Source organism: Puma concolor, chromosome D2 (genome assembly GCF_028749965.1).
Source record: "Puma concolor isolate L17-30 chromosome D2, mPumCon1.1.hap2, whole genome shotgun sequence".
Classification (NCBI taxonomy): domain Eukaryota; kingdom Metazoa; phylum Chordata; class Mammalia; order Carnivora; family Felidae; genus Puma; species Puma concolor.
The window spans coordinates 59498346-59511565 of NC_141677.1; the positions used below are offsets into that span (position 1 = coordinate 59498346).

The following is a 13220-nucleotide window of genomic DNA, read 5'->3' on the forward strand; positions in this document are numbered from 1 at the left end:
TTTTTTTTATTTTTGGGACAGAGAGAGACAGAGCATGAACGGGGGGAGGGACAGAGAGAGAGGGAGACACAGAATCGGAAACAGGCTCCAGGCTCCAGGCTCCGAGCCATCAGCCCAGAGCCTGACGCGGGGCTCAAACTTACGGACCGTGAGATCGTGACCTGGCTGAAGTCACGCTTAACCGACTGCGCCACCCAGGCGCCCCAAGGAATTTCTCCTTAGGCATAATTCAGGACTCGGGGTCAAGGAGACAAGAGCTCATGCATGTCGAATCAAGAGCTTGCTAACATTAAGAAACCTAGACAGCCTACTAAAAAGGAACAAAGGCAGACATTTCTCTACGTTAAATTTGGTTTTCAACAAAAAAACTAAATTTATAAAGTTTGTTTTAATGTTTATTTTTGAGAAAGAGACAGGGTGTGAGCACAGGAGAGGCAGAGAGAGAGGGAGATAGAATCTGAAGCAGGCTCCAGGCTCTAAGATGTCAGCACAGAGCCCGATACAGGGGTTGATCCCACGAATCTAGAGATCATGACCTTAGCCAAAGTTGGACGCTTAACCAACTCAGCCACTCAGGTGCCCCTAAATTTATAAAGATTTTAAAAAGGAATATTTAGTTAAATATACTTAATGACACTCTTGATCCAGTGACTTTGTTAAAAACAGGCAAAGAATTTTACTTTTTTAATGTTTATTTTTGAGAGAGAGCACACATGCATGTGAGCAGAGGAGGGGCAGAGAGAGGGAGACAGAGGATCCAAAGTGGGCTCTGCGCGGACAGCAGAGACTCCAGTGCAGAGCTTGAACCCACAAACCGTGAGATCATGACTCAAGCTGAAGTCAGAGCTTTACTACGTCACCCAGACACCCCAAAACAGGCAAAGAATTTTAAATAACTTGACCAGTTTGGAAACCACTTGGTATGCCAAGGACATCCTTTTAGAAAACTCCCAAGTTCTTGTGCTCTCTGATGAGCTCTCAAATGCACTTTCAGTCATAGGAAGCTGATCCTCGGAATTATTTTGGGACTCTTCGGAGTTCATTCATGAGCCAAAGGGCAACACTAAGCAGAGCCAGGGAGCCTGACTGGTGAGTGGCAGCCAAAGGAGTTGGAACGTACATTAGCAGAGTGCTAATGCCCAAGCCCACCTGTTACAGAGGAAAGAATGCAGTAAGAAAAGCAGGAGCCACAACTTCAAATGACTGGGCATAGACAACCAGATACATAAATTTCCACATTCTCTCATCAGAACACTAAAAATATATATTTAAGAATTTTCACAAGTAAATATACTCACAACAAAGGAAATTCAAACAAAATAAACCTAATATTCTCTTTAATTATCCTTCACCCTAGCCCAGTTCCCCCCCACCAAGGTAGTTTATCAGTTTCTACACACTTACACTTTTTCATAGATGTTTACAAAAAAACATACTCCTGTACTTTTAAAAATTGGATTGTTCTGCTACTTGCTTTTTTCCACTTAACAACATGCGTCTTGAGATCTTACTATTTTAAACTGCTACACAGTATTCCACAGTATGGGTGTGCCATACTTGTATATTTAGGTTGTTTCCAGCTTTTTACTATCACAGCAATTTTACCATGAGTTTCTTTGTACACTGGAATATTTCTAGGGCAGGAACTAAGAAGTCACTTTTCTGGACCAAAAGATTATACATTTAACATTTTAAAAGATAATGCCAAACTGCCCTCTGGAAAAAACTATACCAACTCATGCTCTCACCAAGAATATATGAAGGTATCCGTTTTCCTATGCCCACGCCAATACCTGATAATCTTAAAAAAAAATTTTTGCCCCAATCTAACAGGCACAAAGTGGCATGCATTGTTTTAATTTGCTCCTCTCAGATCCATGATGCTTCTCTTGGATCATGAATGAGGCTAAACAGCTTTTCATATTTATTGGTCATTCATTGTTCCTCTTATGAGAACTATGTATACTCATATCCTCATTTTATTTTCCGGTTATTAATCTTTTAGTCTATTACAAATATTGAAATCATTTTCTCCTGGCCTGTCACCTTCCTTTTTTAACTTAGTTTTGGAGATCCCTCAGACCAAGAAGAAGTGGTTTATACCTGTGTATATGCCAAAGCTAGCAGAGTCACTGCTGCCATTTTGGTCCTTCGAGGAAGGGGAATTCTCCGGGAGAGGAAGTAGAGCACTGTCACAGCTGTAACTGAAGTGATTCCCTGCAGAAAGGAAGGTATCTCACCAAGTGCCAGGAAGAAATGTCCCACCCTCCTGATTTCTGCTCATCTTACACGTATCTTCTCTACAACCAGTGAGTCACCATTAAGCACTTTCTTATACCAGGCAGAGAACGACCTGCGGCTCCACCTGTGATTACTCCTCAGTCTCCTCCATGTTCTGCTTGCCACTTAAATGTTCATGTTCCCCAAGGCACCTATCACTCTAGACACTCTTACTCTCTCTTCTCAGTGATCCTTTCCAAATTCCAACATGGGTGCGCCCCTCAGGGGTAGCCCTCACTTTTTAAGTCATTCTTTGCATCCTTATGCCTAATTTTATCTCCTCTCGAATCCTGGGGTTTTTTTCTTTCTTTTTTTTTTTAATGTTTATTTTTGAGAGAGAGAGCGTCAGCAGGGGAGGATCAGAGAGAAAGGGAGACACAGAACCCAAAGCAGGCTCCCAGCTCCAAGTTGTCAGCACAGAGCCCGATGCAGGGCTCAAACCTATCAACCGTGAGATCATGACCTGAGCCACAGTCGGACGCTCAACCGACTGGGCCAACCAGGTGCCCCACTAATCCTGTATTTTTAAAGTGGGTCTGACCCCAGCACATGAGGGTTATTCTCCTGGGCTGTGAGTAGAGAAGGTAGTGGTGCTGGCAGCTAGGGCTAAAAACAAGTGAAAGTATCATTTTCCTTCCCGCCGCACTTCAGTAAAGGATTGGCAATAGGGTCTCCTTTCCCACTCCGTGATGTCAAGGAGAATGTTTGTCTATCATTTTTTACATCTATTTCACTTTTCCTTTTCAGAGCTGTCCAGGATGACAATTTCAACGAGACTCTACTTATTACAAAATGTTGGCAAAGAGGCCTGAGCCCACACAAGGTAACTGGCCCAAGTGCCAGTGTTGCCCTTGGGGGTCTGAGTCCTCTGGACCTCCGTCTTTGGGTGTGCTCCAATCACCTCATATCCAGCACACCTTAGTCTGATGACATCCTTCATCTCCAGCCCAACACTCATTCTAGTAGTCCTATTTCTGGGTGTGTTTTAAGCATGCCACAGAATAAACTTTGGGATCTTCTTTACCACCATTACTACAGCCAATCTTCTCCTTAGAGCCTGTTTGTGATCCACTGTTCTCTTCAAGTTCTGCTCCCCCACACAGCCTAGAGCCCCACCACTCTCACCTGCAATACTGCAATGGCACCTCTGCTTCTTGCTGGCCTCCTTGCTGCCAGTCTTTCCTGACTCCAACATATCACGCCCAGCTACCAAGCCAATCTTAACATGACTCATAGCAGGCCCTTAATAAATATCAGCTTAAATAAGATGACAAACATTTTAGCTCCCTGGAGTTTTGGTTCAGCTCTGATAGTTATATGTTCAGCAGCCTATCTTTGCCCTTTCTTCTCTACTTGGCCTCATTTCCACTAAAATGACTCTCCTATGTGTGTGCAAGATTGAGGGAAGTTATCCTTTGCCAGATGGCAAAAGGCATATTCCAACTTTAAGAAGATGGCAGTATCCCAAAAGCCAGAATTTGGCTGGAAGGGGTGTGGGTAATTAGGACAAAAACATCACATCAGAGAACTGGTGCTGAATTTCTCCCAAAAAGAAAAGGAAATCTAGTGCCCACTCTGTTCTACCCTCTCTTAGTGCTGCCATTAGTGCCTCAGACACCCCAAAGGCTGTGAGAGGCTCCCTGTGCTCAGTAGCCAGTAACCAGCAGCCAGACTTACCAGAATCCGGTGATCAAACTGCACCATGGTGGGATTCTCAAAAACATTCCTCAGGATGGGGGAGAGGGTAAAGAGATCCTCTGGGATCCAAGATTCTCCCATCTTCGGGAAGGAATTGTAAACAAGCCCAGCATCCAGCCCTGCCACAAAGGCCCCTATATTCCAAGGCAAATAGTATTTATTTATTTATTTATTTATTTATTTATTTTTTTATTTTATTTTTTTTTCAATGTTTATTTATTTTTGGGACAGAGAGAGACAGAGCATGAACGGGGGAGGGGCAGAGAGAGAGGGAGACACAGAATCGGAACCAGGCTCCAGGCTCTGAGCCATCAGCCCAGAGCCTGACGCGGGGCTCGAACTCACGGACCGCGAGATCGTGACCTGGCTGAAGTCGGAGGCTTAACCGACTGCGCCACCCAGGCGCCCCAAATAGTATTTATTAAAATGAGATACAGAGGAGATCAAATACTAGTTTTGGCATAGAAAAAGTTTATTATCCCAGAGACAGACAAAAAGGAATAATCAGAGAACAAAAAGATCTACAGAAGGGTTTCTAAACAGAGAATATACATCCTAATCACCACAGGAATTTAAAAAAAAACAACAACCCACAAACTGCATCCTCACCTGCTCCCACCCCAAGATTCTGGCATGCCTCCCTTTAAGGAGAGAACTAGAAGCTCTGGAACAAGGCATATTCGATAGAAACATGTTAGTGATTTTGATGCCCTCCTTATCCCACTACGAACCAGATCTATTCGGGAAATGCTTTTCCCCCAGATACCTGCGTAATATACTCCTTCATTTCCTCAGGTCTCCACTCAATATCACCTTATCAAAGAGATCCCCTCAATGATCCTATATAAGACAGCACTTCCCCAACCTCACCTCTATCCCCTTATCCTGCTTTATTTTTTTCTTCATAGCACTGAACACCATCTGCCATATATTTTCACTGTTTATTGCCTGTCTTCCCCAAGTGCTCAAAAAAATGTTGGTTGAGTGAACACAGAAGTGAAAAAAAATTTACAAACTAAATCCTGGATAAACATGTAAAATATCCATGAATTAATAGATGACTGATCCATTATTTATGATAAAAGAGACTTTGTTTTTTTATAAATAGCATTTATGAAGTCAGAATTCATGTTCTTCCACCAAAAAGGAGAGGGGGCACAAATAACTGGTTTGATGGTTTTATTTACAGCAGTGCTACTCAACAGAACTTTCTGTGATGATGGAAATATTCTCTATCTGCCATCCAAAATAGTTGCTAGACACATGTGGCTATTGAGCACTTGAAATGTGGCTAGTGTGACTAAGGAATTAAATTTTAGATTTTATTTAATTTTAATTATTTAAGTTTAAATAGTTGCTACATGACAGATACTGTTCTAAGCACTTCACATCTATTACTTATAGTACACCATCATCTTCATTTTACAAATGAGGTCACTAAGGCCCAGAGAGGTTATACAGCTTGCCCAAGGTCACAGAGTTCATAGGTGGTAAAGCCAGGATTCGAACCTAGGCAGTCTGGATCCAGATAAATGCTCAATATTTTTGTTCAACTGACCGGAAAGCAGGGTTTTTGGAAGGGAGGAAGGAACAGAAAACAGAGGGTGAAGATGGTGGGTATGAGAGAGGCAGGTGTGAAAGGGAAATAGGAAGGTGCAAGAGGAAAGGACAAACTCCCCCCTGGAGTTTGTCTAGAGCCCGTTGGATGAGAAGAGTCCTACCTGAGAGAGCTGTAAGGAACACTAGGCCTGCTGTTCCATGAGCACATCGCCTCAACCACAGAAGCTGACGAGTTTCAGGCAACTAAAGAAGAAAAGCATTCAGATAAACTGTACTGCAAGAACCACGGGAGGCAGCAAAGATCTCCAAGGCCAAAGTCAAGTGACAGTCTGAAGCCTCATTTTCTCTGACTCCCTAAATAGGTTGAGCATTCCCAGCAGATATTCTGTTCAAATATGCATCATATTTTACGATGTTTATACATTTACTATGTCTTCCTTGCTATCCTGTAAGTTTTGTGAAGGCAGGAACTGACATCTGTCTTGCTTGGTGAAGTAATCCTAGCCCAGTGCTCAGTGTGTAAATACTCATTACATATCTGTTCAAAAATGATTTGCATTGCATTTCCCATTGCAAGGGAAAAATGCTTCACCATGTTTGAAATGATGTGGCTTAAGATAGAGGACTAGATTTTCATGTTGTTTATGTATGATATTTAATGCTTTGCAAATATAGTCAGAATCAAAATGCCTAAAGTAGAGACTCTTCCATTTAGTGTTTTGTTAATATAAAAATTTGATTTTATTTTTACTGTAGCCAACTTCTGATACTAATCAGTGAAGCAACAAATATTTATTAAGAACTTTATAAACAGGTTACCATAAAGATACAAAGGAGTTAAGGAGTTAAGTCAGACTACTGTCCTTAAATGGTCTATAATCTAGTACATGAAGAGTGAGATATCATTAGAAAGATAACGTAGGACAATCTATCAGTACTGTCCAATGGAACTTTCTGTGATGATGGAAATGTTCTATAATCTAAGCATGTGGATTGTCTACTGCACCAATGTTTTGACCCCATCTGGCTTCCCTGTGGGGATGACTGCCAAGTCTACAACTCCTCTCCTTGTTGGGATTGAGGCTACTTATTCCAAGTACCTACTGGATAATTCTACCTAAAAGTCCTTTGTCATCTCAAACTTCATTACATGGACAGGTTATCCAGGCCAACCATGATTTTAATACCAAAAATAATAGTCATTTTTAGAAAAACTAGTGTTTTCCTTTGATCAGCATACAAAGAAAATATTTCAGACAAGATCACTATATTGTCAGATTTGATGAATGATAGGTCCCCAACTAAAGAATAAACAGCGCCCATGGCTCCTGTACACCATCAAAGGTTCAGAAACAGCTTCCATTCTGGCCTTCCTCCATCCCTCTGGGAGTCACAAGTAAGGCTCTTGTTGCAACCCCTTCCTACCTTTTCTAAAATTCATGTTTTCACTGTTCCCAACAGGCAGTGCAAACAGAATATTCGGCTCCTGTACTAATTTTCCTTTGAATGAGTTGTTCCAGCTCAAAAGAGTAATGACACATTTTCCTTTGCAGTTCCAAAGCTTTCTAGAATCTCAAAGTTCAATGCTTCTGTCATATTTGATTATATCTAATTTCTGGTAAATCGGTAGATGTTACTAAGGGAATGTGTGCATTTTGATTTATAACTTCCCATAAGAAGCAGAATTTCTGTTCCTGTGACCCTGTCAGCATCTGTGTAGATGTACTAACAGCATAGACTGACTTTTACCTTGTGCTGAGGGAGCAGCAGTGAGAGTGATGTCCACAAGCTGGCACAATAAAGAACAAGGGCTGATCCCAGGTGGGCAGCAAGGCGGTACTGACTGACCCGAGGGATGTCATGGGAGTCTGGTTTTTCTTCTAATCCACTTTTCACCATATACCATCCCAACAGACCCTAGAACCAAAAACAGAAGGGGCAAATAACACACAGCTGGATCTGTCTATTCAACTTTACTATCTGAGAAAGCGAGTTATCAATTATCAGTACTCCCTACCTGACCTCTCCTTTCCATATCTTCCCATATCCCCAGTATCCCAGGAGTCGTAACCTATCCACATTTTCACACATAGCACCACAAATACTTAACCACTGCTTAGATTAACATTTTATTCAAGTATAAGCCAAATACAGAAAAGTACACAAAAGTGTATCTATGGGCAAAACCTTAGAAATACTTGCTATAATTTAATATTATTTAAACCAGTGAACTATAAGAATAAAAAGAGAGTTTTTTCTATACAAACTAGATCATATGCTTTGGAAAAGCTTTGATAAAGATAACTGCTTAATAACAATCATTGTCAAGTTAGTAGGAATAGACAATTATAAAAGTTTTGGGTAGAGGGGAGTAAAAAATTTGTAAGGCTTTGCCAGCAGATTGCTTTGCAAATGTCTAAGTTCCCACTCTTCTTTAAGGAAAATGAAATGAAATAATAGTTTATGAGGATGCAAGAGATCTGAAGTTAAATTCCGATCAGAGGACTTAAAGAACAGGTCTTAGCTCTTCATTTAAAAAAAAAAGTAATCAAAGTACAGGCTTAAGCTTAAAAATGCAAGGTATGTATTATTCTGATTCTCTGCTTAACTTTTTCAATTAACCAAACAACTGTCAGTTTCATTTCTATCAGATAAGATATAGCCCTTTCACCCCAACTCTCCCAAGTCAATAGAAGCATGTCAAGAGGTGGGATTCTCCCACCTCTTCTACATAGCTCTCCTCAGGAAATCTTCTGGGGCATGTCTTTATCCTTAGTGATGACCCTGGATGGTCTAATTATCTTGATTTCATCTGCATAGGACATTGGAAGAAAAGGAGTGTAAAGTGTGATTTGCCAGCCCCACTTTCTTCTTCCCATAACCCCATGTGCCATCTTCAAATTTCTACCACCCTTGGAGTCGATCTTCAGTGGGTTTTTTTTTTTTTTCATTCTAAAATAAACTTTCATTTTGTTTTACCAACCCTTCCCTAGGTCTTAGGGACATTTACTAATGTCTCTTTACCTGTTTCTATTGCCTCTATTTTGTCTCTTCCATCTCCCTCTTTAATTCTTTCTAATTGGTTCATATTCTTACTACTTCAGAGTCAAATTAACCAATTAGCTTCTTCCTGATCAAATTCTGATGTTCCTTTGAGCTCTAAGACTCTCTCTGAGGGCGTAGAATCATGACCCAAATACTCATAAGTACCTTCTCTCATATTCCTTTTCTTGGCTCTCAGTCTCAGTCTCACCAAACCCTTAACTGTGGGAGCTTTCAAATTTGCTTCTTTAGCCATTCTAGCACAGAAAAGCCATAGAGCAGACAAGTGAGAAAAGGGGAGGAGAAAAGAACCCAGGAAGAGATCCATGACAGGAAAGAAACTCTTGTGACACAAAAATATATTTACTGAGTGCTTACTAATTCCAGGAACTAAACTAAGTATTGTATATGCATGATCTATCTCATTTAATAGTCACATAAGTCAACCAGTAGGCACTATTATTATCCCTATTTACAGGTAAGGAAAGCATAGCCTACCGAAGGTAGACAACTTGCCCTACTAAGTGGCAGCTGGGCCACGCTTGTAACACTAAAATTCATCCTCTTACCCACTCTGTAATACAGATTCAGATTCTTTCCTTAAAAACAATACCAACCAGGAAGCTCCTGGAAGCATCTCTGGTTTCCCAAACTTGAATAAATCTCACCTGGAAGCAGACTAACCCACACAGGGCAAGAACACGTCCTTTCATGCCACGGCTGAGCCAGCCTTTTCTCCAAAAATAGGCAGCAGGCAGGATGTATGTGAGGCCCACAAGGCGACCCCACATTCGATGTGAGTACTCCATGTACCAGATGAACTTGAATTCGGCCAGTGTCATATCATGATTCAAGCTGGGAGGAAGGGAAGTCAAAAAAGAAGAAAGAGGAAACATCCATCTGACTGTTATTTACCGAGAGAATGCAGGAGCATTCTCAGTTTTGAAGCCTGAAATGAAAGGTCTGCCTTCTTCCTCATCCGTGACCCCAGGATCACTCTGGAACTGGAGGTTTAGAGTAGAAAGCTCACTAAACATAACTGGAGCAAATATCAATAATGGAATCTAACCATTCTGAAATGCTGAAATACGCAAAAGATTGAGAAGGCCTAGTGGGGCGTTTACCTGATTTTCTATAATACTTACATTTTAAATTCTGGAAATTGCTGATATTTTTGGAATTCTGCTTCCCATTCCTCTTGGTGTGTAGGTGGCTTCATCTCCTTTATTAAATTCCAGTCTACCATTGAGAGGCCAGACTCTGTCAACCTTAAGATAGGAAAGAAATGGTGTGTGCACACATGCACGGGTGCCCATGCAATGCTGGATTTCTCATGAACAGTTAACAGAAACGGGGATCTGAACTTAACCCCTCTAAAGGTAAACACAACATTTCACTATATCCTTTTTTGACACCTTGCTTTCTTCTTACTGCTTAAAATTTCACCAGAAAGAGCTGCCATCAGGTACACATTTCTTGACTCCTTATTCTCTCAATCCTTTCATTCAACTCTTTACCTCTTTCTTTCACTAACATTCCTTAACAGGTAATATCAACCCTTACACCCAAGAAATGTGCCCTACATGGATATGAGACATTATTTACACAGGGAAAAGAGATTTGTTAGATATAAAACAGTTTAGATTCTTGAGTGAATTTAAAGCTAATAAAATTCAAATGTGTTGCAGTTTCCCATAACGGCCTATACAACATATGATATTTTGAAATAAGGGTACAGGGAATGTGGAGGAAATCTGAGCAACACATACTGTATTAACACCAGAAGGTATTTTCACCAAAAGGAGCAAGGATTCCTAAGGTAAAAGGCTGATTTTAGGTCAGAGGCAAGAAATGTAGAAGATGAACCTGGAACATCATATCCAGAAAGCAAAGAATTAAAGGTTACTAGTACCCTGTCAAAAAAAAAAAAAAACCCTGGAGACAATTTGAAGAGGCTCCCATTGACTAAAGATGGAACAATCTGAGCACACCATCAAAGCAATGGATTGAAACATCAAACACATTTAAACCGATGAGCTCATAATATGTAAAAAACCAAAAACTTTATTGATCACCTTTGGAGGATGCTTGGGAACCAATTTATTATTTTCAGAATTGGTAAATAAAGGGAATTTATTTATCCTGCCTTTCCTATACAAACTGTACAAACAGTACCTTAGGATAACCAAACTGTTGATGAGAGAAAGTTCCTCTTTAGAGTTGAGCTAATAAATTATTAGAATTTTGCAACTGTAATGAAATCATGGATCTAGGCAATGATAATCAATGGCTGTTGGTATCTCTAATAGACACCAGATATTTATGAATGTTGTAATCACCTATGAAGGATTTTGCCCCCTGCTCCCATCCTGAATCTGATCAAGCAACAACCCATTTACAGGAAATACAGGGGATAAGAGAACATGTTAAACGCCACCACAAGTATGCAATCAGCAAAATCCAGACTGTGGGAAACTCCATATGACAAATCAGTTGGGTTTCTTTAATAGCAAAAAAAAAAAACAAAAAAAAAAAAAAAAAAAAAAAAAACAAAACTACAAAGAATGGGGGAGGAAGGGAGAAGAATCTAAATCTATAAAATCTCTTTATAGATTTAAAGAGACCTAAGAGGCATATGAACCAATTGTGATACATGGAACTTATGTGGATTTAATTCAAACAAACTATACAAAAAAAATTTTGAGACAAATTTGAAAACTGTATGTAGAGGGAAAATACATAAAAACAATGCATATCAAAACAGTTAAGACCTAAACAAGTCTTTATGAAGGGCTCCTAATAATAAAACTCTAGATTGTTCTATAGCAGGGCAAGTCATCCGACATGTCCCTCTGCATATATAAAATGAGGGAGCTAGACTAGATGATTCCTAAGGACTCTTCCCCCTTAGTCATTCCATGTTTCTACTGATGACCCAAATAGCTGACTCTCGCTATGAGCAAATTACTCACCTAGTCATTCCACCAAGAATAACTGCTCCAGCCACTGTTCCACTGCAGACCAGGAGCCATCGGCCCACCACCCGCTCAGCAGCTTTTGAGGGAAGGGACACTGTACCCCTTCCAGACTGCAAAGCTACTTCAGAGATGGTGCTGTATTGCCCTGGCCTTAAGAGGTGCCTGATCCCACAGCTGCAACCACACTAAGGATCAAGACAGACAAATTACAACTGGAGACAGAGGGAAAGGCCTCAGTCCACTACTCTCATACACAATCCCACTCTGTCTAGAGTGGAGTACCCTGTACAGTCACATCTCCACCGCTTCTGCTCTAGTAAATCATCATCTCCTATCCAAATACTGCATCCACATCCCCCTTCACCCCCCCGCCACCCCCGCACCTGGTTTTCCTGCCTCTAGTCTTGCCTCACTCCAATCCATCCCCATACCACATGAACCTTCTAGTCTCAGCATGCTTCCCCCAGACTTAACTCCACACCTAAATATGGATTTTCTTTCTCCTGTGGGAATTTAAACATGACTTCTCTGACTGGGACGCTCCTTGTTGTCTAATTGGTAACATCAACTATAGATCTTAGTTTAGTTGTCACTTCCTCTGGGAAGTGTTCCTAGACTCTGCCAGGTCTGCAACAAGTCGTTCTCACACTACACTGTACCTCCCCTATCTCAGCCCTTAACACATTGCAATGTACTTCAGGTTCATCTGTCTCTACCAACCACTAAGCTAGGAGTGTGGGACAGCAGCATCTGGTCGGTCTGGTGCTTTCCCTCCTGCAAATTTCATTTCTAACACATTCCCTTACATAACAAGATCTTAATAAAGATTTGACAAATGAATTACAAGCGAATTAACTGTGCCTTCCTCTAGGGTGGGAGACTTTTGGTATTTATCTTTCCTAACACATAATAATCACTCAATAATTATTTGTTGAGCAAATAAACACCCTCTTCTGATTCTGTCCCTGAGTCCAAAGGTTCGTGTTCTGTTTCCTAACTTTAGACAACTTAAATTAAGCCTCAATTTCCTTCTCTGTAGAATGGGATTATAGTTCCATACCTGACTACCTGAGGGCTTTTAGCAAACCTCAAATATATAGGTAAAAATTACTGAGCTTTTACTATGTGCTAAGCGCTTGCTGTATAGGAAATTATTCAATCCTCCCCAGAAACTTATGAAGTAGGTATTGCAATTCCCATTTTACAGACGAAAAAACTAAGGGACAGAAAGGTTACCTAACTTGGCTGATATCACACAGCCAGTAAGTGGCAAGTCCAGATCTTTAACTCAGGGACTTTGGGCACAAAGAAATGCGTTGTGAATTCTAAGGAACTACGTCAATGTGATGTCGAATTATCTATTATTTTTCTCCTGACTCTTTCGCCCCATGTCCGATTCCGCGATTGAGTCGGCTGCGGTGCGGTACCTGCGTTCTAGGCGCCGCCCTAGGACCCAGGAGCCGTAGGCACGGGTTCCCCATCAAGGCCTTCAGGCGCGGAAAGAGTAATCTCTGCATACTGAAGACAGTGTAAGGAAGCCACCTCCACAACCCAGCACTCTGTGGTCTCCTTTCACCGCCGCCGAATGGAGAAACACATCCGGGTCATGCAGCGCGAGCCCCTCCTTCTCAGAAGACAGGGGCGAGTAGTGACTGCGACTGC

The 13220-nt window shown here is 41.1% G+C and overlaps 1 protein-coding gene across 2 annotated transcripts; it reads right to left on the reverse strand.

Moving 5' to 3' along the window:
• Positions 1–674: 674 nt before the first annotated feature.
• COX15 (cytochrome c oxidase assembly factor COX15) lies at positions 675–13215 on the reverse strand. 2 transcript variants are annotated; one of them, XM_025918054.2, is made up of 9 exons: positions 12986–13215; positions 11553–11743; positions 9726–9848; positions 9249–9435; positions 7288–7455; positions 5700–5781; positions 3958–4112; positions 2104–2217; positions 675–1149 (listed from the first exon to the last, which is right to left on the reverse strand). In XM_025918054.2, exons 1-9 carry the CDS (start codon positions 13073–13075, stop codon positions 1018–1020), a joined length of 1242 nt encoding a protein of 413 aa, XP_025773839.1. In that variant the 5' UTR covers positions 13076–13215; the 3' UTR covers positions 675–1017. The 2 variants fall into 2 exon arrangements, with proteins under 2 accessions (XP_025773839.1, XP_086536746.1); XM_086680620.1 differs by lacking the exon at positions 11553–11743 and having other exon boundaries at positions 12986–13205.
• Positions 13216–13220: the final 5 nt, after the last annotated feature.

Coding starts and splice junctions, on each gene's coding strand:
- COX15 (XM_025918054.2), bottom strand. CDS start 13,075: ATGCAGAGATTACTCTTTCCGCGCCTGAAGGCCTTGATGGGGAACCCG. Junction 5,782..7,287: donor TGCTGCTCCCTCAGCACAAG/GTAAAAGTCAGT, acceptor TTTCTTCTTTAG/TTGCCTGAAACTCGTCAGCT. Junction 1,150..2,103: donor TAGCTTTGGCATATACACAG/GTATAAACCACT, acceptor CCTCTGTAACAG/GTGGGCTTGGGCATTAGCAC.